General features: G+C 37.0%; 9 protein-coding genes across 9 annotated transcripts; 3 read left to right on the forward strand and 6 right to left on the reverse strand. All coding sequences in view use genetic code 12, as the record gives it.

The window, feature by feature from the left end:
• Positions 1-26: 26 nt before the first annotated feature.
• Positions 27-4,502, reverse strand: YPK9 (putative acid anhydride hydrolase; the record flags this gene model as incomplete). Its single annotated transcript, XM_064997966.1, has 1 exon — positions 27-4,502. One exon carries the CDS (start codon positions 4,500-4,502, stop codon positions 27-29), a length of 4,476 nt encoding a protein of 1,491 aa, XP_064854038.1.
• A 390-nt stretch (positions 4,503-4,892) lies between these two features.
• BNA7 (arylformamidase) lies at positions 4,893-5,789 on the forward strand (the record flags this gene model as incomplete). Its single annotated transcript, XM_064997967.1, has 1 exon — positions 4,893-5,789. One exon carries the CDS (start codon positions 4,893-4,895, stop codon positions 5,787-5,789), a length of 897 nt encoding a protein of 298 aa, XP_064854039.1.
• Positions 5,790-5,807: 18 nt separating this feature from the next.
• Positions 5,808-8,273, reverse strand: UTP14 (Utp14p; the record flags this gene model as incomplete). The annotated part of the gene is made up of 1 exon (XM_064997968.1): positions 5,808-8,273. One exon carries the CDS (start codon positions 8,271-8,273, stop codon positions 5,808-5,810), a length of 2,466 nt encoding a protein of 821 aa, XP_064854040.1.
• Positions 8,274-11,063: 2,790 nt separating this feature from the next.
• On the forward strand, positions 11,064-11,924 carry DASC09_043700 (Mf(Alpha)1 protein; the record flags this gene model as incomplete). Its single annotated transcript, XM_064997969.1, has 1 exon — positions 11,064-11,924. One exon carries the CDS (start codon positions 11,064-11,066, stop codon positions 11,922-11,924), a length of 861 nt encoding a protein of 286 aa, XP_064854041.1.
• Positions 11,925-12,761: 837 nt separating this feature from the next.
• DASC09_043710 (uncharacterized protein) lies at positions 12,762-16,170 on the reverse strand (the record flags this gene model as incomplete). The annotated part of the gene is made up of 2 exons (XM_064997970.1): positions 12,762-15,993; positions 16,064-16,170. The coding sequence occupies 2 exons, from the start codon at positions 16,168-16,170 to the stop codon at positions 12,762-12,764; spliced, it is 3,339 nt and encodes a 1,112-aa protein (XP_064854042.1).
• Positions 16,171-17,300: 1,130 nt separating this feature from the next.
• On the reverse strand, positions 17,301-18,581 carry DASC09_043720 (uncharacterized protein; the record flags this gene model as incomplete). The annotated part of the gene is made up of 1 exon (XM_064997971.1): positions 17,301-18,581. One exon carries the CDS (start codon positions 18,579-18,581, stop codon positions 17,301-17,303), a length of 1,281 nt encoding a protein of 426 aa, XP_064854043.1.
• A 978-nt stretch (positions 18,582-19,559) lies between these two features.
• On the reverse strand, positions 19,560-20,414 carry DASC09_043730 (SDR family oxidoreductase; the record flags this gene model as incomplete). The annotated part of the gene is made up of 1 exon (XM_064997972.1): positions 19,560-20,414. The coding sequence occupies one exon, from the start codon at positions 20,412-20,414 to the stop codon at positions 19,560-19,562; it is 855 nt and encodes a 284-aa protein (XP_064854044.1).
• A 930-nt stretch (positions 20,415-21,344) lies between these two features.
• On the forward strand, positions 21,345-24,011 carry DASC09_043740 (lipase ROG1 family protein; the record flags this gene model as incomplete). The annotated part of the gene is made up of 1 exon (XM_064997973.1): positions 21,345-24,011. The coding sequence occupies one exon, from the start codon at positions 21,345-21,347 to the stop codon at positions 24,009-24,011; it is 2,667 nt and encodes an 888-aa protein (XP_064854045.1).
• Positions 24,012-24,325: 314 nt separating this feature from the next.
• DASC09_043750 (uncharacterized protein) lies at positions 24,326-25,993 on the reverse strand (the record flags this gene model as incomplete). The annotated part of the gene is made up of 1 exon (XM_064997974.1): positions 24,326-25,993. One exon carries the CDS (start codon positions 25,991-25,993, stop codon positions 24,326-24,328), a length of 1,668 nt encoding a protein of 555 aa, XP_064854046.1.
• Between the last annotated feature and the right edge of the window lie 86 nt (positions 25,994-26,079).

The following is a 26,079-nucleotide window of genomic DNA, read 5'->3' on the forward strand; positions in this document are numbered from 1 at the left end:
AATCCTATAAAAATAGAAAAAAAAAATCAAACCATAAAATTGTCCTCGTACAGTTTAAGTAGTCTTTTGAAATATTTCTTAGACTTTCTTTGACCACCATAAATCAATCTAATATAAAGCTTATTCAACTTTAAAAAAACATACTTGTCTCCAAACCATAATACAACCAAGTTGATTACCGAAAAGACAAAAATCAATAATTTGAATGAAAATGGTAAGTATGTCAATTGCATCAAATCACCAAGCCACGATTCTGGACCAGCTGCCATTAATAAACATGATAACCCAATGGAAATCAAAATATCGACAACAAACGGAATATTTCTTATCGATGACTCTCTATATGGAGGACCCTGTGTTAAAATGATGGCAATTAAAATATACTGGAAATTGGAGAAGAAAAATAAAACAGTATTGTCTGAAGATTGAACTGCATCATCACCGGCAGGAATAGGTTTGATGTACCATGGTTTAGACTGGACATACAACCAAATCGAAATTTGAAATAGCATTAATGTTGCAATATTTCCAATCATTGGAATCAAAACTTTAGAGGAGACTAAATTTGCACTAGGCTTCTTTTTGGCAATATAATCATACGGCTTCGACCAAGACATAAATATGGCAATTGGCAAAATCAAAAACAAATCAATCCATAAAAACTGGAAATCACCCAAGTTAGAGCCCTTCTTATAAAGCACTGACACAGAGATGAATTGAATGGCCGAATACAAACTCATATACTTGAAGCAGCTGAAACTTGTAACCAACGAAGCTCTACCTTCCTTAATAACATTCAAGACACATGAAATCTGGAAATTGGTGGAAGTAAATGGGGCAGCAACGGAAGCTTCTGCTTCGGACAACGAAATACCAATATTGGCCGCCTTTAAAGCACCACAGTCGTTAGCACCATCACCACAGAACCCAACCGTGTAATCTAATTTTTGCAACTGCTCCACTAATTCGTGTTTCTCATCTGGAGACATTCTCGCATAAATATTGGCGCTCAACAATAATTTTTCAATATATTCTTGGCTAAATCTTGCAGGACTCTCGTCTGACTCCTCGTTTTTCAAAATATAACGGAAAATATCCCCTGTAACTGCTAATTTATAATCGAAATATTCCAATGGCAGATCTCTCTTGACAATTGGGCTTAAAGTTTGGGAGTCCAAAATCAATTCGGGATCATTAACATCTTCCCACATAATGTTAATTCCATTATCTTTATTACTTTCATCATTCTCCATCTCATTTTCTTCATCAACAAACCTAGGTATAAAAATTTTAGTCTTTGGGTCAGATATTAAAGAACTTTCTTTGGCAACACTAATAGCAGTCAAAATATTATCACCAGTACACATAATGGTTCTAATATTAGCTTGACAATTAAGCACTTCAAGGGTTGGTTTAGTTAGTTCCTTCAATCTATTTTCAAAAATAATAAAACCTAAAAAGTCCAAATTCGATTCGATTTCTGGTCTACTCATTTTGTTGATTTGCTTCATGGATGATGATAAACTTTTAGTTGCAACGGCTATAACTCTGTAACCATCATGCGTGTAACGATACAATAATTCTTCATAATTTTCTGGCAACGATTCTGGGTTGCAAAGTGCAGATATAACTTCCGGAGCACCTTTAGTGAAAACTTGATATCCTGGACAATTCTCACTTAAAGTTTTACTGATAACTGACATTCTTCTTAAAGAAGGGATGAACTCATAATTCTTCACAATAGCAATATAATTATCAATCTTGCCGCCATCAATAACACTTTCTGTTGATGGTCTAGAAACCAATGGGTAAATATTTTTACGATCACCACCGTTAGAATATTCAAAATCTTCCTCTAGTATCCATTTGGTAAACTCAAACATTTTGAAATCCAAGGGGTCCCCAATACATTCACCATCAACAACTCTAAGGGAATGACAACTGCATAAGGACATCAAGAAATTGTGCAAAATTTTTGAATTTTCGGCCATTGATGTTTTGGTCCGAGAACCCTTTGTGTCATCGTATCTCTTTGAAAAATCTGCCATATCATTATAACCTTGCAAAACAGTGTTCAAATCTCTGGTCATTGGCCCAAATTCACTGATATTTCTCTCAGATGCCTTTTGAGCTATATGCACCCCTAAAATATCCAAGCCATCTTCCGTTAATGTCCCCGTTTTATCAAAGCAGAATACATCAACTTTACCAGCAATATTAACTTTTGAAGGACTAATACAGAAGATCCTAGAATTTTTCAATCTATTGATTGCAAAATTTGTACCAATAGTCAAGGTAGCAGGTAATGCTGGAGGAACCACAATGGTTATAATATCGAACGCTCTCAAGACAATAACACTAGTTTCCAAGTTTAAGCTAAGGAAATTATGAATGGAATATAAGAACCCAAAGAAAGCCACCATTGCCATAAATCCGATGTACTTAAATGAATCTCTATAGAACTTGAATCCAACAGGCTTTGGGAAGAGCATAGATCTAAGTAATTGACCTTTGGTAGTAGAAAAGCCAATCTTAATAACCACAGCCAATGCAGGCTCATTTTTCATACTAGAATTTATTGTCTGATTATCACCCACATCATCATCATCTCCATCATGTTTATCGGCATCTTGAGATCTTCTGACTCTAATTATTTTTGTGCCGCTAAAAAGATAAGATTTTGACAATGAGCCTCCCACTTGATTTTTGGTGACAAAAGCAGAATCTAAATTGACAAGGTGCTTCTTGAGAGTTTCATCGCTAACAGGGACTTTAGAAACTGGGACAGATTCGCCTGTGAGCATAGATTCATTTATAATACAATCACCTGAGATCAATACCGAGTCACATGGAATACTGGATAAATTAGGATCACTTAATTCGTATAAATCTCCAGGAACAAGCTCTTCAAGGGGTACTTCTTTCCAAAAACCATTTCTTTTGATTCTGACGTATGGATAGTTATTCAATTTCGATATTTCTTTTAGTTTTCTCATAGTCTCTCTGGTTTCTATTAATGATTGAACCACTGAAACAATAGAAATAAAGAAAATACAGAAGGCATAATAATAGTAGTCATCTAAGAGCCATAAAACAATGGAAAAGATTTGAAAGATGTAAAAAGGGTGCAAGATTTCTTTAACCAACAATTCACTAATGGAGCTTTCTTTCAAATCAAGTGAGTTGGAACCAAAAATCAATTTCCTATCCTCAGTCTCATATTCACTCAAACCATGACGGATTTTTGACGTTGAGCTCCAATGTGATTTATCAACCCAGTTAGTATTGGTGGTATAAATATCTTCCAAAGGGTTGTAAATTAACTTCAAATATCTGTAAGAAAAGGTAAGTAACACTGGAACTTTGGCGTTTGGATCAAAATCCATAGCGCTGCTTGCGTCTGGGTCCACCAATTCATCTTCAAAATCACCATCATGTTTCCTCTTTTTAAAATTGAAAACTATATCCAAATTTCTATTGAACCACTGCTTTTCAATATCAATGATATCCAACTCTCCATGTTCATTTTCAACCACAACCCAGTCACAATTCCCGAGGTTCTCTCTTCTACCATAAAGATTAATTCTAAATCTTGGCATCCATCTGAGGATTAAAAAACTTATTCCGAGCGTCAAGATATTCAAAAAGTAAAAGCATCCCAATCTAATTTTCGATGTTCTGTATCCAGCAATACCAATGACCAAATCTTCTTCTGCGATGTAAAATCTTTGGAAATGCACTTTTGAGTCAGGGAAAAAGACCTTGTCTGATACTGATCTAGGAGTCAATTCATCATTCTCGTGAGATATTGACAGAAAAGTAGTATGAGAGACATCGCTTAGTAATCTTGTTCGATAATTGGCTTCGGCAGAAAATGATTCATGTTCACTGATTTCTAAAGCCGCGGTATTTTGACTGCCGCTATTTTGGTCATCAGCCACTAATTCTTCGGATAACTGAGTGGTATTCTCTTCGTCCAAATTATTATATGATGGGCCAATATTCCAATCAGTATCATAATCGACAAGAGGGTCATCCAAAGTCGAAGAAACACCTTGAGCGTTTTCAATTTCATCAGAGGTGAAAAACTTGAAATTAGGTCTATTTCCCGACTCTATGGAATTATTTCTGGACCTAACCGATACACTTGACCCCATTCTATCGTTCACTAATGAGTTTCTGTTTAACTGACTTCCCCCTTCGTTTCTAGAGTCAGAAATAGCATCATGAGATTTTGAAACTCGCTGTGACTCCAAAAGATTTTCTGTTTGATCATCTTGATTCTCCTCTGTATCCTCTTCATTATCTTCGAAATTATGAGAGTGATGGAATGTGGCAATGGATGAAGGAATAATCTCGGACCCCACACCAGAGAAAATTTCTGTATCATTTTCGTCTAAATAGAGATTTTTCGAACCAATTGATGAGGTTGAATTTCTCCTGGTCACCGAATTGGAGCGGGTCCTCGTGAGCTTCAAAGACTTATCATGACTTCTTGGCATATTTGTTAAATAATTAGTCAACAATACATGAATCCTTTCGGAGTGATGATCATTTATCAAAAGATGTTGTTGCTGAGGGGCCTCGGGGCAAAAAAAGATTAAAAAAAATATCGCATAATCAAAGACATATACCATTGATTTGGGTCTGCTAAAATCTATGGGAAGTATTCACGCGAATTGACAGAAATTTTTAAGTAGTTTCAAGAATATAAGACTAAAATATATATGCTATCCATATATTGCAGATATTTCATTAACATTGAAGTTATTTTGTGTATGTTTGATGATGCTTGAACTCAACATCCATACATCAATTCAATAATACTCACAGCAATTTCAATTTCGCGTCACGGCTGTTACCAATGGGTATTGTGACATGCCCAAACAGAAATGTCCTTTATTTCATATGGGTGTCATCCAAGACAAATTGTGAAGAAATACCACATCCCTAAACTCTCTAATGCTATTATTATTTTCATTCATGGTGGTGCGTGGAGGGATCCCAACAATACCTGTAATGACACCGATGAGATGGTGAATCAGTTAAAGTCATTTGGTGATTGTCCAGGAGAAGAGAATGCCGTTGAAAATTTTTACTCGATAGATTACAGATTATCTCCTGAATGGAAGTTTCCGTCGTATATCATTGATGTGCTTTTTGCAGTGATAAAAATTAAGCGACACTTGGAGTCAAAAGCTGGTGACCTCAATAAGTTCAAGTTCTATTTGGCTGGACATAGCGTTGGTGCACTTTTGACTCTTCAATTCTTAGATTTTGCTGAAGTCTTAAAGAAATGGTGGAATTGCTCTTCTGAACCTTCATCAGTTTTGGATTCAATACTTGAAACAATTGACGGGGTGGAAAAAAAGTTTCAACTCTCAGATTTGGTGGAATACTTTACCAAAAATCTTGCAGCGCCTATTTCTAGTCCACAAGCCATAATGTTGGATGGTATCTATAATCTTGAAGATTTGGTTTGTGAATATTCCAGTGCATATGAGGCATTTGTCCTTGAAGCCCATGAAAGTAGAATGGAATATTTAGAGTCTACACATTTCAGTTTCATGGATCCTTCCTCTAGGGATTTTACCTCTCATAAGATTCTTGTGATACAGTCAACCAAAGATGAACTTTTATCTCCTCGGCAGACAGAAAATTTACTAAAGGCCTTTGACGCCGATAATATTGGATATGAATACATCATTGATGACTTTGGGGCTCATAACAACGTCTATGTTAATAAGGATGTTACAAAAATCATTTACAATTTTATCAAAAATCAATAATATATGTATAATATCTCACTACTTTGAAGATTTCTTTGTAAGAGGCTTGATAACTTGGCCGGATTTTGTAATAACGCTTGGCATTGTCATTCTTTGGAAAGTACCTCTAGTGGTCCATTCTTGACCAATCGGCATTCTAAGACTTCTTTCATACTGTTCTTTATTTTCGTAAGGGAATGGAACACCATCAGATTGATATTTCATGTTCTTTTTATTCACTTTCTCATTGAAAATAACGTTCTTCAAGTTTTTATCAGTTCTCTGATCAGCGGATTTAATTCCCTTCACCTTCTTCATCTTGACATCCTTTTTTTGCTTTTTGCGCTGTTTTTCATTTCCACCAATCCAAGAGTTAAAACCCGGTTGTTCGGCATTCACCCACTGGTCATCCTCTTCATCTATTACACGTTTCTTCTCGCCTTCAAATTCCTTGACTACGTTATCACCAGCAAAAGCTTCCTTAATAATGTCTTTCTGTTTGAAAGTTTCAACTTCCTGTCCTTCATCTTCACTTCCATCATCGAAACCCTTATTCCCGATGTGCAAAGTGGCAGCGGTGTCAATTAATTCTAATTGAGAAGCAACACTTCTTGATTTGTTTTTTGATTTCTGAAGCTTATGAGCTTGTTTCTCGGCCTTTGTACTAGTTTGATCCACTACCTTGACTTTGCTCGATTTTTTCACTGCTTTAGTAATATTTTCACCTAGCCATGGATTAGCTTCTTCAGCATCCTCTTCTGGAGCTTCAGTTATTATTTCTGGATCATAATTGCCTTTATTATTGTTATCATCAGTACTCTTTTTTTGATTCTTTTTCTTCTTACCTCCTTTACTCTTTGATTTAAACTTATTTTCTAAGCTATTTTCAAGGTTGTGACTTTCGTCAATTTTTTGTTCTTCAACAGTTTTTTTGTTTTGTTCTTGTAACTCCTTACTTGCCTTTGTTGCATCAGGAGTGAAAATTTTTCTACCTTTGTTTAAAATCACTTTAGCACTTTTCGTTGACGCATCATCGAAATCTTCTATATCCAAACCTTGTTCCATGTTCCTCAATTTCTCTATATCTTCTCTGTTTTTTTCCTTTTCTCTGGCTTCTGCCTTTTTCATGAATGACATATTCATAAATCCGGATTTACCGACACTAGCCTTTTTTTCAACCAATTCTTCCTCATCTTCTGAACTAGCATTCTCAAGATCTTCAAGCTCAACATCATCATCATCAGAATCTTCATTACGCCCAAGAACTTTTTCACGCAACCTTTGCCCTTGTTGCAACATGGCTTCCATTTCTGCTCTGGTTTCTTTATCTTTAGTCATCCCATGCTTCAACATATCCTTAGCCCATTTACTGGAACTATTTTTGAACTTCAAAGTCATTCTTGCTTCAGCTCTGGATTCATCTTGAGCATTAGCATCCTCATCGTCCATAAATTCATTCAATAGTTCTTTATTCTTGAGCATTTCCTTCTTTTTTATTCTTCTGTAACTTTTAGACTTGATCTTCTTAATTCTCTTGGACTTCCTTTCTTCACGGAAAAGTAAGTCTCTCATCAACCTCAACTCATTTTGTCTCTTAATCATATCTTCTTTTGACATCTTTGCCACCTGGACTTGCTCGAAAAGTGCTTCTTTTTTAGTATCTGTCAACAAAGACTCCTCCAAGACACCATTGACCATTGATTCCAATTCAGTCATTGGCTTATCTGACATAGTAAATACAGACACTTTTTTATTTTCAACAGTATTACCAATCAATGGAAATTTCACGACTTCAGCTCTCTTGATTCTTTCAACATCATCCTTCCACTTGTCGACTTCCTTTTTGGAAATTTCATATGCAGCACTTCTTTCATTTCTTTCCTGAATTCTCTTTGGCAATGGAATAGCGAGCGGTTTAACTTGATCCGCATCCTTTAATAATGTAGCCTTGCCATTGGCAGATTCCATCATCTCAGTTAATGACAATTTGGCACCATTTGTTGGGACACCAAATTCATTTTCTTTCACGTTTAATGTTATCAATTTCTTTTTTTGTTTCTCAGATTTCTTCTTTGATTTTTTCAATTTATCCATGACTGTATTCAATTCACCTTCATCTGAAGAGTCTGCAAATATATCTTCTTCACTCTCTGAGTTACTCTCATCTGATGAATCTTCTTCCTCACTTTCTTCCTCTTCATCATCACTTGAACTGAGTTCATCTAATTCTTCTTGTTTGGCATCTAATTTAATAGAACTCTTGGATTCAGTGTCACTTTTATCATCTTCCATATCCCAAATTTCACTGAGGGGTCTCAACTCTTCTTCGTCAAAACTAAATTCCCCACTGTTATCGGAAGCATATTCTGAATCAAATTCGTCGGAGTCAATACTCTCATCGCTAAAATCATTCAACGCATCTGAATCATCATCTGAAGCAATTTCCCCAGTTTTTGGATTAAGGAGAACCAATGCCCCATTCTTGAATGTGGATTTTAGGGCCATGATGCTCTATTTGTAGATGTTCTTGTCGAGTATATGAGCAAAGCTGATAGCTATAAGCGATAAAATTTATTATAGAAGAGAGTTGAGAAAAAAAAAAAATTTTTTCCAAATCATCGCGTGTCTGATCCTCACATAATTATGCATGGTTTGGTACCAAATTGATGGGAGGAACACGACTGTGATAAGTCATATGGTAGAAATTTGATAATTCAACACTGCTAGTCGAGCAATTTTAATCAAAATTGGCAAATAGCTTTCTCTTTAACACTCATTATTTTTTTGCAATACGAAATATACATTTTGAAACGCTTCACTGATGGCAATGTTGTATCTTGCAATGATAAATCAAGTTTAACGTTCCAATTCTCTAGGTCTTGTGTAATAATATCAGTTGCGCCACTCATATTTAATTTGAATTGATCTCTCCAAAAATCTGAAAATTTCTTTTAGTATTCATCTTCGTTTAAAAAAATAAAAAACATTATATCAGAATGAATCTCAGAGGAACAAGATTTGAGATATACAAATAATAAATATGAGACAGTCAAAATGCGCTTCATTTAAAAACCACCCAAAGTTGCCGTAATATGTTATAGATACTATAAAATATTTAAGGAGGTTTTCAAATTAGATACTTGAATCAGATAAAGTAACCTTGCTTTAAGGATTAACCACATCACCAGTAAAAAACTCGGTAATCAAGATTATTAAGGAAAAAAGGTGTAATGTGGAATGATATGAAGTCACTAGTGAATTACCCATCACTAGGAGCTTCATGAAATGAGACGGAAGGGGCGTCTTTGTTAATGGGTTTTAGTACTATATCTCAAGTACTAAGTATTTTCAGAGTAGTGACCATCAAAATTCTGGGGAGAATAATAAAAACCAATAAAATAATAATAAAATAATAAAAACCAAGTAAAGCAAAACAATCAAACAGAGTAAACCAATTGAATTAAATCAAATAAACCAAAGAAATCACATAAACCATTGTAAAATCAAAAAATCAAAAAAGAACCAGTACCATGGGTCTATCTCAAGTGTCACCACACACTTTTTAAGTCTAGACTCCTATCCTGATTCTATAAATCAATGTACCAACTGAACACTTTAACTCATATTCCATTTCTTTGCCTCAATTATTAGCGAGAGATAATAATGTGAAGCCTTTGTGGAATGTTATCAAAATCAAAATCAAATATACCAGTGCTATGGTTTTATCTCTGATGAAGCCTTACCCGGCCCTTGATAGAGAATATTTTACAAAAAAATATAAAACTGCTCGCATATCGTATAGGTCCCATAGTGTAGTGGTTACCACGTCAGGTTCTGATCCTGAAGACCCCAGTTCGAACCCGGGTGGGACCTTTTTTGCAATTGATTTTGACCGTCTGATCGACTTGCTCAATAGCGATCAATTACATAAGCAACAATACAGTGATTTCTTTTTGTATTTTTTGCCACTGGTATGAACGTTTCCAGTGGTTGGTACGAATAAAAAAGAAATCACTATCACGAATGTTTAATTGTCTTTGTCTCCGCATATATATTTACTCAATATATTAGTAGCTATAGCTAGTGCAAAATTAGAGCCATAATATGTATAGCCGCAATTATGTCTCGGTAACTCTGCTGCTCAGACAGCGAGCTGCGGTTTACCTAGTGTTTATGAACATTTGGGGGTCTTACTATTAAATCATAGCTATTTAATAATTATTTAGCCTACGATTGAGAAAGGCTATAAAGATTTGCTTGCACAGTATGTAGTTATTTCCAATGTCTCAAGTTTTTATCCGCACAATTAGTATGATAATTGTGCAGAAATATCACATATCCAAAGAAACAGGAAATACAGAGACTAAAAAACTGTGCAATAGCCATCAGGGGCCATAGAGCACACATCCGAAATTATCTTTTTATTTTCTTGAGCGTTCCTATATTTTCCATATTTTCCGAGTGTTTGCTTACGTCTGATTTTATTTGAATAAATAAATTAATAGGCTGAGACTAATGCAGCCATCCCTTTAAGATTTCTTACCTTATTCAGATTGCAAAGAAACTATTTTTTTGATGTAATATTTAATATGAAGGAATGGGCATGTATGTAGAAGAGCTGCAGACATGCAGCTTCCTAAATAGGATGTCAAAGGCATTTAAGGATACACAGTACTGGTAGATCTCGCTAAAGTATCTAAATAACCACAAAAAAAAACAAAACAAAATAAGATAAATGTCACTACCCCATTCTACTATCACTAAAAATAAAACCACATTTCAAACTTTTGTACGCCAAAAAAGTGTTATGTCGTGCTTCAGTTTCAGCTGGCTTGAGAATGTTTTTTGAGATTTTAGCAAACATAAAAACGAGTAAACGATTGTGATTATATTCAAAAGAATGATAATAAATATATCAATGTATTTCAGTGAAGGTTTTTTCTATCTGGTTAGAATTCCTACTGATATAGCTATGTGAATGTAATACGGTCCAATATTATGAATTGTCTAATAATAATAATAACAGAAAAAGAAATGTTAAAATGGTCTCAGTTCATTACTGAAAAATGATGGAATTTTTGATCTACAGACCAGGGTGGTCGACTTATCAAGGGCGTCCTGTCACTTACTACTTTAGGAATGAAATGGGATATCGCTTCCACAAGAAGTAATATAAAAAGAGCTATGGTTTATCCAGATTTTAAATCAAAAACTTTCTTTCTATATTAAATATTAAATATCTAACAAATATTTCAAATTGTTTCATCTTTATTTTTTCAAATATCAAGTTCCGAAATGAAATTTTCTACCATTGTTTGCGTTTCCGCATTAAGTTCCATTGCAGCTGCTGCCCCATGGCACTGGGATAAGCTTAGTCCAAACCAGCCAATCTACAAGAGAGATGCTGCTCCAGAAGCAGACGCTAATGCTGAAGCCGAAGCATGGCACTGGGATAAGCTTGGCCCAAACCAGCCAATCTACAAGAGAGATGCTGCTCCAGAAGCAGACGCTAATGCTGAGGCCGAAGCATGGCACTGGGATAAGCTTGGCCCAAACCAGCCAATTTACAAGAGAGATGCTGCTCCAGAAGCAGACGCTAATGCTGAAGCCGAAGCATGGCACTGGGACAAGCTTGGCCCAAACCAGCCAATTTACAAGAGAGAAGCCGATGCTGAAGCCGAAGCATGGCACTGGGATAAGCTTGGCCCAAACCAGCCAATCTACAAGAGAGATGCTGCTCCAGAAGCAGACGCTAATGCTGAGGCCGAAGCATGGCACTGGGATAAGCTTGGCCCAAACCAGCCAATTTACAAGAGAGATGCTGCTCCAGAAGCAGACGCTAATGCTGAAGCCGAAGCATGGCACTGGGACAAGCTTGGCCCAAACCAGCCAATTTACAAGAGAGAAGCCGATGCTGAAGCCGAAGCATGGCACTGGGATAAGCTTGGCCCAAACCAGCCAATTTACAAGAGACAAGCAGATGCTGAAGCCGATGCTGAAGCCGATGCTGAACCATGGCATTGGGATAAACTTGGACCAAATCAGCCAATTTACAAGAGAGAAGCCGAAGCTGAACCATGGCACTGGAGTAGCATTATTCCAAACCAAACAATCTACAAGAGAGAAGCTGAAGCTGCTCCAGAAGCCGAAGCCTAAAGAATTTGAAAAAAGTAGGATCATGGGTCTAAAAATCCTTGGGAGTTTCCATTTTTTCTTACCACTGGCCTTCTTCTCTCTTTTCCCCCTTTCTTTTTCTTAGTTATTTTTTCCCCATAATTTTTGAGTGTATTTGTGGTTTCCAACCTATCATAGAATAGAAGCCAAAACAAACCTTTAGCTGTGATTTCTTATCAATTATTTATCTTTTCGTATTTTCTCCTCCTATGTTTTTTTTTCTGACTTTTCTGATTTTTTTTTATTATTATTTATCTTTTTTTTTCCCTGTGTCAAATTCAGTGTACTTCAAAATTTCACATTGTTAAATTTGTAGATTAACAGATATGGAAAAGAGATAAAGAATTAAAATAAGGAATGAGAAATACTAATCTTCAATCTTTGTGAAAGATCTTAAAACAAGCAAAGAGATTAGCATACGTTTAGCTCATGTTATATTTGAAAATATTATGACCACAAATTTTTTCCAAGGGTTTTTATCCTTCGAAAAATCTCACCAGTTCAAAACATAGTAAACAAATACTCACAGTTTACATGTTCCACTATTTGATAATTCTCACTCTAAATGATATAACAAAATAATAATACATAAATAAGCATACACAAGAAGTAAACAAAAATAATTAAGAATATAATATATCAGGACTACTTCTAAGAGTTCATTTGAAACCTATATTATATCTCTAGACCCACTTCTATATGATCACTCTGATAATTCTAAAAAAAGATACTTCTTCTCTTTCACAAAACATGTTTTCTTTTGATAAAAACAATAAGCTTTTATCAATTCAAATATTTTAAGGTGTATTTTAGGGTCTTCTATGATCCCTTTTGATTCACCCTGAAATTTCCATTGAATAAACTTTGGGTGTCAAATTTCTTCTTCTTATATGGTGGCACACTATCTCCACTATCACTGTTATTGTCATCCTCATTTTTGATGCTGATATTATTTCTAACATTTCCAAAGTTGTCGTGCCCGCCAAAACCACCATTATCATTAGTTGCACCGTTATCCTCACTGACATTCATCGCCAAAGTATTTAGGGTTTCGAGATCTGCAAAGATTTGGTTTGTGGTGGAGTTGAACTTCTTTGTACCAAAGTTATTATTCAAGAAATCATTTGCCATGAATTGATGCATATCATTAACAGACCCATTTTCTTCATTCCAATTACTAATATTGTTAATCATATCATTAGCTCGATCGGTGAAGGGAATTTGAAGCCCACTACCACTTAAAAGATTGCTCATTCCAAGTGGGGTTTGAAGCTGACCAAAAGAAAATCCATTCACGGCATTGACGTTGTTGCTGGAGCCAGGATCAATGAAATGATTACCGTAGCTATTAGGAGAATTGAAGAACGTTGTCGTTGTAGTTTCACTGTTATCATTATTACCGTCCCAATGATTAGCGGGATAATTAGTGGACCCGGTATTGTTGAAGAGTCCCGCTGATGGTACGGTGCTTCCATTTTGTGTGTGCCCAATACCGAAAATATCTCCGTAAGCGAAACCACTGTAATTTGATGTATTGCCGCCATCTTTGGAGGCACCTAATTCCGCTACGAGTGTCTTTTGCAGTTTTGCTACCTCATTAACTTGTTTTATTTTTTTTTGATTCTCTTTATTGGCTTTCTGCCTCTGTCTCTGTGTATTCTTTTTCCCCTCAGGAGTTTCACCAATAGCAATTAACAAGTGACTCAAACTTTTCGGTACTGTGGATTTCTCAAGTGCCCCTCTTTTCCGTTTATTTTCCTCTTTCTCCTTCTGTAGCTGCTGCTTGAACTTTGAAGTTAATGTTTTGCTTGATAAACCATGATAGTCTGGAATGATGTCATAATGTGTCACTGGCCTTCGTACCACCGCTGGTGGCATCACCTCTGATTCAATCTTCACTGAAGCCGAGTCATTTTTACTTTCATTATTTTCTTCATTCGGCTTCCCATTTTCTTTAATGTTACCATTCGACAACTGATGATTCTGATTCCAAGTTTTCATAGTCTCATTTCCAACTCTTTTCTTTATAGTATTTGAGTCATAGGTATTGGTTTTTTTATTATTATACATCAACTCTGTAGAATCAGCCCCACACCGCTCAACCAAGCTTCTACATGTAGATCTCGATAATTCATCAAACGTATCACGAAAAACAATTGCATATTTCGACCGTTCAGCCATGACAAACAAGCAGATACTGCATGCTTTCAAATCATCTAAACTGGTAAACACTTCAGGCGTCATGACTAGTCTAGTGTGCTTCGCTTTGTCTCCTAGCAAGCGCCTTCTTTTGTCTTCAATATTACGGGTCAACCATAAGCAATAAATCAACGTCACTCCTGCGACAAAAACATTATTGATAGCAAGGATTGAGTGCCCATAAACGGTTTTTTGATGAAATACTTTGAAAAGTTGACAAATTTGCCCAGCTGCCGCTTGACATTCTTTGAGAAGTCTATCTTCCGGTTGCATTAATTCCAAATATGGTTGAATCAATACCCTCACTGTTCTGAAATAATATAGCGCAAGAGTAGCTTGCTCCACTTGGTTCATAATCACAGTACATTCTTTTCTCCAGTTCTGTAACTGATCAAAATAATATTCCACCAATGGTAGTTCTGAGACCGTGGAAACTTGGGAATTTGAGCCAACAATATTGAGAGATTCCATAGCTTTCGCCTCAATACGCTTCAATTTGATAGCTTGATTAATGTACAAAACGGCCTCTGTACCATTGGATAGTCCAGGACTGGAATTCTCTGTAAAATCTTTCACAAAATTAGTTTTCGCCGGATCATCCTCAAATAGCGGAATATCTGGATCAATACTTTTTTCTGGGAAATTGAATGGCTTCCCTACTGATACCGAAATTAATCTGTCAAGCAAATAAACACACCAAAAGCATTTCATTTTCTTAAGTCGCTCGTCATCTTCCCGACAACTCAAGTATGAAGAATACTTATGAAGATCGAGCTTTACTGCCAATTTCATGGCATCGCCAATTAAACGATATATCTCCGCAGCATCACGATCGCATCTAATTAAACACAAGATTACTAGCAAATAAATTTCAATCTGTTGGTAGGGGTCAGTGACTTTGCACTTGGATAAACTTCGAAGAGCAGTGGAAAATAGCCGGAGCGGCGCTAAATGTTTGTAGTCTCCGGTAGTTTTCAAAATGAATGAGTTTAAACTATAAATCAACCACATTCGACAACACGAGAAATAAAAATAGTTCAGATCGTTCATAAAACCAGCTAATTTTTGGCCTTGATAGGCATTATAAAAATCCATAACTTCTTTTTCATTAAGAAAGGGAAATTTAATCTGAAACCTGATAAAGTGCGTATCAATTAGTGTTCTTGAGAGTTGATCATCGACAACGTATTCTGGATCGTACTTGAGGATTTCTTTGAAATCATATTTCCCGAGGATGGTTTCGCTCAAATCAATAGGCCCTGCCAACGAGATTGAGAGACCATTGCTTGGTGGCAAATCAGGCATGATTTTATGAGTATTATTTGCCGAAGAGGGATTCAATGGTTTAACCACAGGAGGGGGAGTTTGAGAATCAAATGGCCTTGAAGGGTTGATGATTTTCCCGTGGGCGTCAAACTCGGGAATTTGACGCATCGGATCATTCATTAATGAAAAAGTAGGGATTTCCAAAGAGTTGACAATATCATCTGCTATTCCCGGGTCAAAAGTATTAGTTCGCTGTAGCGATAATGATGAACTACTAGTGGGTTCAGTCATAGTCTCAGTCTTAATAGTATTAGTAATGAACGCATCATCATTGGTCATAGTTTGCAGACTGGTTTCGTGATTTTCAATATATGGGGTCATTTTTTTGTATTTTGATAGCGCTCCACTTTTAAAATTTCCTGACAGATCATCAATCATACTCTCAAGGTACTGGATTCTTCTCTCCAAAACTATAGTATATTCATCTTTTATCGGAGCATCGACCGAATATTTTTCGGGCTGGACGCACTTGACCCCAGCTTTGAGACACGTTGTACAGCTGGGAAGTCTATGATCACATTTCTGTCTACCTAAGTGTTAGTTTCTTTTTCGCTGATAAGCTCCAATTTTCAAGAATTGAATTGAATCACACATACTTCCGTTTTTGACAAAGCAAACAGGATCTCAGTCTGCTCTTCTTATCTCCGGATGCTTTGGACACCATCAGCTCCAGAGCCAGCAGTCCCTTTGACTTCTTTGCCATGTTTATGTACCTATTTGTTGTTTTGGATTATGAAACTGTTGGTCCTCCTCACAATCGCTGTCTGATCGTAGATGTTTCTTTGTAATATAAATGCAACGGGGAGGAAGGAAAAAAAAAAACGTTCGGCCGGTTAGGTGCCCCACAATCACCTACCCACTCGTATAAGGGTTATCGTGAGCATAATAATAGTGTGATAATGTCAAGGAAATATTCATGAAGGGGAATAGTCGATGCTGTTAATGTGTTCTGGAAGTTATGTGATCTTTTTTTCCTGCTCAAATTGACCGTTGTTTCGAAAGTGAGCTTGTGATTCCCAGAAAAGTGTCTACTATTGATGATTCCATTTCTCTTTCCGAATATCATATGCCATGCTAGTCTAAAATGCTTTCAAATAGTAGTAGAGAGCATATAGCATAAGAAGAAACACAAACTAGAGAATTTTGACCAATCCAGAAAATAGTAATCACACAAATCTTTTGGGGTCTTCAGGAGTCTCAGATAGATAAAGTTTCCCCCCATCTCGGAATCCGGGATCGCGGCCACCATGCACCCCAGATTATTTATCATCTTGAGTATATGAATACACCACAGAGAGTCAGCAAAGCTCACACAAGCAAGGGCCTACGCAGTCAGATAGCATCATCATAAATATAGATTAGAAAAGTAAAAAAGAAGAAAAGAAAAGCGTACCAATATTAGCAAAAACAGTGAATAAGGAAATTAGAAATATTTATGATGGTTTCATAAAGGATCGTGACACAGCTTTGACAACATTAAAAACAACGAAAACAACAAAAATAAAGTGAAAATTAACTGAACATAGAATGAATAAGGAATTAAGAAGTAGGACTGAAACTGAAATATTGAATAATAAGTTCTAATTGAAAATGAAACAGCCAAAAAAAAAACCTGGAGGAAAAAAACAAACCAAATAAACATAAAACCAATAATTAAAGATAGATATAGAAAATCAAAATGTCAATAGACGAAAAGTGATAGTAAGGAAGATGGAAATAGTAGAACCAAGACCTTGAAGTTTCATAGATTTATAAAGGGAAAGAAAAGGAAGAAAAAGAAAAAATCGTATCAAAAAATAAACATCAAAAAAAAAAAAAATTAAGCCGGTAATATCACACAGTCATACCATCATTACATGATAGGATTTCAATTCCATTCACAACGCACAACTCTTTCAATTTCTTGTTCAAATTGCTCAATTTCTCGATCTCATTTCCAGTAATATCGAGAACCACAAATTTAGACATTTTAGCCCCACCAGCCTTACCATGCCCTTTGCGATGGTTACTGTTTTGTTCATGTTGTTTTTGAAGATCTTCCAATGGTAGTCTGGCAACAAGATCATCAAAAGCGGTCTTGATTAAGAGACGACGCTTTTTCTCAGACAGAGTATGGTTAAAACGCTTTTCTTGTTCTGAAAGGAGGCGTTTGCGAGGACGGCGTTTAGGCGGAGGTGCGGATTTGATGACGGGGGAAGGTTTAAGAGATTGTACAAGCGGGGTTGCGGAAGATGAGCAGTCTGGTTTGGAATTTCTATCAGATGGAGGTTGCTTTGGGCTATTTGAACCAAGATGAGGAGTGTAAGAAGAGTCAATTGGGGTAGCACTAGAAACGTAGATGTGGTCCAGATTTTTGCTGGTTGAAGGAAGAATGGAAGAAGTAGCAGTGCTTACTTCTTCAACTTCATTGGAAGAAAAATCTTCTGGATAACCGAGGCTATTGATTAAACGATCGAGTTCGTTTTGATCATCTGTATCAACAAGGAAATCATCTAAGAAGCCTTGTAACGCATTAGTTTCATTTTCAGAGAGAATTTCCTGACGCAGAGCATTTGAATGTTGGTGATTACTATTGATAAGATTTCTGTTGCTATTGGCTCTATTGTTGGTGCTTCTGTTGATACTATTTGTGGCACTGTTACTATTTTCGGTAAGATTGGCAAGCTGACCATGATATTCCAAGTGGTTATCCTTTCCAAAGAGAGAGCTAGTATTGTGAGCACTCATCTCTCTCAATAACTGACCCGATGATCTTGATTTTTGGAGCATCAAGTTTTGTTGTTGCATTTGGCGTAGCTGTTCAAGCTGTAGCTCTACGTACTGAGCTTGAATTTGGGTAAGGGCGTCGTATGCACTTTCAAAATCAGTAAGATCAGTGTCATCTAAGGCGTGGATGTTGGCGACGTCTATACTGGGCGGAAGCGATACGTTGGTGCTTAGAGACGAGCCGGTAGTCGATGGTGGTGCTGTGGGAGAAAAGGCAAAAACAGGAGAAGAAGCAATCTTATAATCTGGGATAGATCTCAACTTTGATTGATAACGGTCTGGATATTCCAGAGATGGTGATCTGCTATTGGGAGGGCTGCTCAATTGAGGTTGTTGAGGTTGGTACATGTCTTTGCAATGATAATAATGATGTTGAGAGGCATCACCAGAGTCAAAAATTGTTATATATGAGATGATGTGATGCGAAGCGATGAGATGAGATGAGATATGCGATGCGATGAGATAAAAAAAATATAAACTGAAACAAGTCAAATAATTATGAGGCGATGATGTAACAGTGGTTCCATAAATAGAGTAACAGCAGGCGAAGCTTTCATATGTTTGTACCAAAACGTTTGACTGATCTGATTACGGCTTGTGAAAACACAGCGATCGTTTACTTTTTTGGGGGGAAGGGGACGAACATCCCAGCCGTCAACTTTCACATGCGCAATTCCTTGCCCAGAAAACACATCATCACGTGCTGAGAAGACACAGGATGCCCAACATGGCGATAAGCCAAATTGGCACTATAATGTAATATAATATATATCGTTATTGAGGTCTTACCAAGATATATGGGGATAGGTCTCGGTTATCCACAATCAATAAACCAAACTGCCTTGTCTGTGTCCGATTTCCAAGGTCCCGCTCTTCACACAGTGTATATGACACTCATTACGTCCAATAACGAAAAGTGAGCATACCCAAAGGGATATCTCAAGGCAAAAAATCAATGCCCTGGTAATCCTCCAGAATAAAGCGTCACCATTCACTCAATCACCTGAGGTATTTGACATTTTGGCAACCCAGTCTCTTCGTAAATGATTTTTTACCCTGCCGTAGAACTTTGATCGTTAACATGAAGCCTCATTCCTGTTATAGGTCACTAATCGACCAACAACCACTGTAAGACCAGCTTATTTATCGTTGATCCTTGTGCTGACCAGTGTACAATTATCCTCCATATATAAGGAAGGTAGGGTCTGGTAACAGTTATTATTGATGTACAAGACCATGCTTCGTCATCTTCGTAAATATTGATTCTTCTCAGCTATATAAAAAGCACTGCCAAATAAAAAAAATAACTCAAAATAGAAAATCAAATCACATATCAGGATTATCAGTAGAAAAAGTAACATTTTTATACTTCTTCATCTCTTCAAGCTCATCAGCGAAAACCCCATTCTTTCTTTCATAAGTATATTCCCCCAAAGCAAGTACACAAGGTATTGACTCTTTAAATTCTTCTTCACGATGTGCCAATTTAACCAATGCCTTCCCAAATCTATTCGGATCCCCACTAGCTTGGTTAATATGACTAAAAAACATATCAACCATCTTTCTTGACTCATCGTAGTCTTTAATTGTGCTTCGATCTTTGAAAACCCCTTGTTCGGAATAGTTTTTCACTATTGGAGTTCTAAATGGCCCAGGCTCAACCACTATAACCCTGATTCCAAATTCCTTAACTTCTGAATCAATTGAAGCACTGAGCTTCTTGATAGCAGCCTTAGTAGATCCATAAATCCCGCTAATTGGGTCAGACCCAAAAGCAGCAACGCTACCGACATTGATGATAAGCCCTGATTTTTGGGAACGCAAATAAGGCAAAAACCCTTGGAGAACTTTAATCGGAGCAAAAACATTGACTTGATATTGGTTTTCAATAGTTGGATAGTCGATTTCTTCAAAAATTCCAATTTCACCATATCCTGCATTATTAACCACAACATCGATTGGCCCATGCTTTTTGAAGACATCGGAGATTATCGAATTTATCACTTGGGGCGAATCACTTGAGTTAAACGTAAGAGGAATGGCCCCCTGGGAGACAATTTCCGCCAATCTAGATGATTCACGGGAGGTCCCAATAACCTTGTCACCTTTAGCAAGGGCAGTTTTTGCTAGTGCTAACCCTAGCCCAGAAGAAGCGCCGGTAATAAACCAGGTTAGTGTCATGGTTGAGAAAGTATTTTTGATGTTAAAATTATGAATAAATATATATTGGCAATTCAAAAGGTTCTAATATAAACCAATAACCAAATAGAGAGAGCAAGGGAGATCACCGTTTTATACTTCATTTCCCCTTGCTGCTGCTCCCACCATCGTGGGATGGAAAAAGAACAGTAAACTTTAGAGATTATTATTAATCATTATTAAGGTTCATTTCGCCCGAAAGCAACGCATGGGACCCAGCAATGTACCATTCCAATAGTTTTGCCCCATTCAACTTGGACTTTATGAGTAATGATTAACCAGTGAATCTGAATTAGGAACTAACACTCAACTATCGTTTTCTAAATATACGCTCCACTAAAATGATTCTAAAACCATTGTGAGCCTTCAAGACCAGGGGGAAACTGAAATAAATATTTTCTCCTCCAGTTTAATAGGAAGAGTAGCTCTGCAGTTCTCTACCCTCTGAGCTCTGAAGTAATTGAAAAAGGGAAACAATAAATGAATGCTAGTCACTATTTTCAATCAAAAAAGAGATTAGCAGTAAAAGTTAATAATATATATACAAAGGAATAGAGAAGGTCTGGCCCAACACTGTGTAACTGTATACCAACTGCTCGGGCTTCATCGCGTGACAAACTCCAAACAAAAACAAAAGCAATCGACAAGGGTGCTCGCGTTGAAGGGTTATTTATATCAACTTTCGCCAGCCTTTTTCCCAAATATATTTCCTGGAAACAACAGACAAAAGAAAGGCAATTGGGAGTTGGATGCTATTTGTCGTTATTTCCTTATGAAATTCTTCGAAGATCTTGCTGCTTTCTCACCTCATCTCATCTCATCTTACATTACACTAAAAATTCTTCTGAAAATTTGAGGACCAATTTTTCATAGTTGAAATGATATTAATATAGTGCGAATTTTTAAGAAGAAATGCCCGATAATTTGATATACAACCATTCAAATCTACTTGAAATTGGTAGATTTTCCCGATATATCCTCACGTATAGGCTCTCAAAACTGGAGACCAACAATAATGATGATGGGCAACAACTAAGAATTCAAGTGAAAAATGTGGAGCTACCCATGAAGAAATTGTTATATTTACTTGGTCCATATTCTTTGTACGTGCAACTTCTCCCATGGAATTTTAATGAATCACTAGAACATAATCCGGACCCTCTGGACCAGAATTTGGTACAAATATCGGCCAATATTCATCCGTCCAAAAGTTTTCACGGAGTTTTGGAGCTTAATGAAAATTCTTTGGTTAATGATGCCGAATCTCAGGAATTCAATGTTTACCGCTGGAGACTAGATGTGATGTCGCAAGCGATTTTGTCAGATTCTGTGGTAACCCATTTTGATGTTTCTATCACTTCCCATGCCGATGGAAACCACGACGCGTCTTCCCTGATAACGTCGTTGTCTACAGGAGTCCTGACTCCAGAATCAAGAATCATGGATCCATTACTTGATGTTGAAGTACAGTCATCAGCTGATATTTGGAATAAACCTCCCCCAAACCCACTGGTACCAGCTCATTTAGTAATATTGACACATGGGGTGTACTCAAATATTGATTGTGATCTTTTATACATTAAGGAAAAGCTCGAGCTCAACAGCAAAGGCGAAAATATCATGATTCGCGGGTACCATGGTAACGTGGGCCATACTGAACGAGGAATTAAATGGCTAGGGATTAATTTGGCAAATTACATTGATTATCTTTTGAATAATGGTGATTACAAGATTGACAGGATCTCATTTTTGGGACATCTGTTAGGTGGAGTGGTTCAGTCATTTGCCATTTATTATCTTTTAAATTATGAAGGTTACAAGACAGGAATTATTAATTATGCAAGGGACGATATCCCAGGCTCGTTACCAAAACCAAACAGAGTTCTTCTCAAGTCGATACGACCGGTGAATTTCATGACTCTTGCAGCGCCTTTGCTTGGTACTCAAGCTGAATTTGATAATTTAATAAACCTAGGACTTGAGGTAGGATCTCTTGGGAAAACCGGCAAGGATCTCCTGCTTCGTAACCGTTATTTCTCAAAGTTTAATCTCAAAGTAGAAGACGCCCAACAAAACAAGCTCCATGTGTTGTTGAAACCATTATTGGAGACAATATCGATTGATCTCAAGTTCCACTTCTATTTAAAGGCATTTGAGCATAGAGTAGTTTTTGCAAATGTCTTGAACGATGGAATTGTACCATTGAAGACGAGTGCGTTGATGTATTTGGATTACCAAAGTTTGCGGGTGGCAGAGCTATTGAAGAAAGCTGCTAAAGATCGACAGAAACTCAATGGTCAATCAGAGATTGATTCGGAAGTAATATTAAATGGGAAAGACCCAGCCAAAACTTCATCTTTCTGGAGAGGCAAATGGAATCACAGAAATAAAAACGGTTCTGCTGTCGGCGAGATCCCTGAAGACTTAGATAATAGTGATTCGGTTTTCAATATAGAGGATGAGACTAAGATTCTGGAAGGCATGAAGAAAACTTTTAACAACACAGAGACGGGATCTAGTGAGCCCGCAACAACACTGGCGAGAACTCCGTTACCTCTAAAATCGGGCTCCAAGAAAGTTGAGAAGAGGAATAGTTCTTCAACATTATTGAGAAGCGTTACAGCCTTATCAAAATTACAGGTAAAGAAAGAGGATAAAATGCACAAATTTCAAACTTTAGATTCTAAAGGGACCTTGAAGTCCTTTCAAAGTGATGATACTAAGGACACCCGGTCCACCAAAACCTACCGTCCTCCAAAGTCTTCATCAGTATTATCAGCAATTAATGTGTTGAAAGCTCCTGCCCCGCAAAAGGAATTCTTTATGAATTTCAAGCCGTTGGAACAGAAAGAAGTAAAGGCAATGATTGAAGATTTATCAAAGGACCTTAATGCCACGGAATCTCCACAAACAGAACCAGATGAGACAGTTAATTTGACTCCCGAAGTTCTTGATAGTGGAATTATAATACATGATCGTACCTACTCTTTTGATGAGCTCCCGCCACCTCATTACAATAAAATAAGTGCTCCTCGTCGTCTCCGTCTTCGAGCGGATACTCGTTCCAAGAAACCTGCTGGGAACACTCACCGTCTCACAGGTTCCTATATTATTCTGGATGTTCTTCAAACCAATGGCAAAGATATTCCTTTTTTTTATCACTCTCGGAAAACTAATGCGATTGTCAGAAAGCATTTCAAGAGCAGTCAATTAGCAGAAAAATTGGCAAGATGTTATCATTTCGATAAGTCCTGGAGAAAAGTGCTCGTATGCTTGAAACCAGACGCTCATAATAATATCGTGGTGAGAAGACAGTTTGTTAATAGCTACGGATGGAATGTAATACACTATTTGGCCAGTATATTTGAATACGGTGCCAAACATGGAGAAAAAACTGAGAAGTATCTTGATGCTGTTCTGAACATCGAAAAGCTTGAAAACGTTCATTACGATGCCAGCATCTCTTTATTGCCTATAGCCGGCTCATTGAAACGGCTAAAACTCACGGACACTGCTTCAGAAAGGCTCAATGAAGAAGAAATGCTGGATAGAGGACTAAGTGATGTTGAGGAGGGCTGACTTTCTTTCTTATAAATTATATAGATTAAACAAACATTAGAGATATATCACGAATGGTTCACAACCGACTTTTTTTCCTTCCTCACTGGCAATGTCAGTTTGTGTTTATTTTTTAGACTCAAGATTGTTTCGAGGTTACAGAAACACAATTAGGACTGATGAAATGTTAAACTTTAAATAAATGCTAAATAATATACAAATATACAATATACAAAGCCAGACCAAACATGGTGCCATTATAGATTAGAATAATTGGAAAATAAATGACGATTGGGTTTTTCCCCCTTATAAGCAACATGCGGTGGTATCAGCTATTAAACATCCTTCATTTCAACATCTTCATCTTCAGCGATAACATTGGAAGCTTCTACACTAGGAATGGATGCAGAAACAGGAGCAGTTTGAGAAGAAGATTCTGTAGCGTCAGATTTTATTGGCATAATATCAGTTGGCTGTGGTGCTACAGCTGACATAATGGCAGGTGTTGAAACCAGAACGTCGTCTAATTGGGGATTTGGAGCATCAGCAGCAGTTTTAGTTTCAACACTTTGAGTTGAAACGTCTTGTGGTGCTAATACTTCGACCGCTGGTTCTTCCTTGATTGCAGCATCATTAAGAGATGTACTAATTGAGGGCTCCTCATCGATTTCAATGACCTCTGGTTTCACCTCTTCATTCATTGGAGCGGGTGTTTCAATTCTTTTATTCAATCTTTCCTGTCTTTCCTGCTCTTTTTGCTCCTTTAACTTAATTCTTTTAGCAGCTCTCATTGCCGCAGCTTCTTTCAACCTTCTTTCATATTCTGCCTGTTTTTCGACCTCCTCAAGTCTTTTACGCTCTTCTTTCTCTTGTAGTCTGCTAGATCTCTTTCGATTCATCAATAGACTCTGCATCTGTTTTTCCTTCAACCGGTGTTGGTAATTCTTCTTCCATTTCAACTCTTGCCCAGCAAATTCATCAAGCATACCAAATAGCAATTGACCTAATTTCTTGAGTTGTGGCTTCTTTCTGTATTCAATAATTAAATCATACATCTCATAAAAGTTGTTGGTAAGACATTCCCACTCCAAAGATGGATCAATATCATCTAATACTTCTAAAGGATCAAAAACTTCCAATTTTTTCCCAGAAGTAGGAATGTGAACTGTTTTGCTGTAGATCAACTTCTGGAGGTACAATCTGTTATCATCAAGAAGATAGTAGGAACTTTCTATTACCGGAAACTTGGACTGAGAAACATGTGTGAAAATAGGATCTAGTCTTAACTCAATTGGCTTTTCGAATTTTTCGAGATATTTTGCAAACAGATTGGTTACACAAACCTTATCAATTAAAATATAGAAAATTTCCACTTTGGCTCCCAAGGGTAATAGATCAAAAAACCTTATCAATGGTTTTGAAGGAGTCTCTTTCACCTTTGGGAGTTTTTCTACTGGATACCCATATTCGTCATATTCGTCATATTCTTCTTCCTCTTCTTCCTCTTCGTCCTCATCATTATTCTCTTCTATTTCCTCTTCATAATCTTCAGCTCCCTGTTCCTCATCTATATAATCAGAGACATGAACATCATATTTATTCAAAATCTCATCCAATTGGTCCCCTAAAAATGACATCAACAGCTGATCGAATTCCTCCGGGGCGCGTATCTTCATACCAGCTTTTAATAAACTATTGATTAAATTTACCTTTAGCCTATTGATGAACGTGCTAGGAAAAGTGACTCCCGCCAACTCTTCTTCCCAAATATATACATGAAATGGGTCTGCGCTCATCTTAATGGCACCACGAAAGACACTGAGCCAATTATAGACAAAGGCATATTCAAACAGCGATCTAAGTGGCTTGATTTGTGAAAGATATGGTTCACCCTCAGTTGGTAGCTTCAGGGGAAGCTTGGAAAGTTGCGCGACAATTTCTGCATTGATATGCTTGAGAGATTCCGCTGGATGATCGCTAGAAGAGCCAACTTTGTTAGACATATTTCCGTTCCACAGGCAATATTCTTCTTTTGTATAATTTCGTTCTTTAGCTTTATTTACCCTAGTTGTGTCAAGCAGTTGTGGGA

This window comes from Saccharomycopsis crataegensis (genome assembly GCF_037102585.1).
Source record: "Saccharomycopsis crataegensis DNA, jcf7180000000084, whole genome shotgun sequence".
In the NCBI taxonomy this organism is placed as follows: Eukaryota; Fungi; Ascomycota; class Saccharomycetes; order Ascoideales; family Saccharomycopsidaceae; genus Saccharomycopsis; species Saccharomycopsis crataegensis.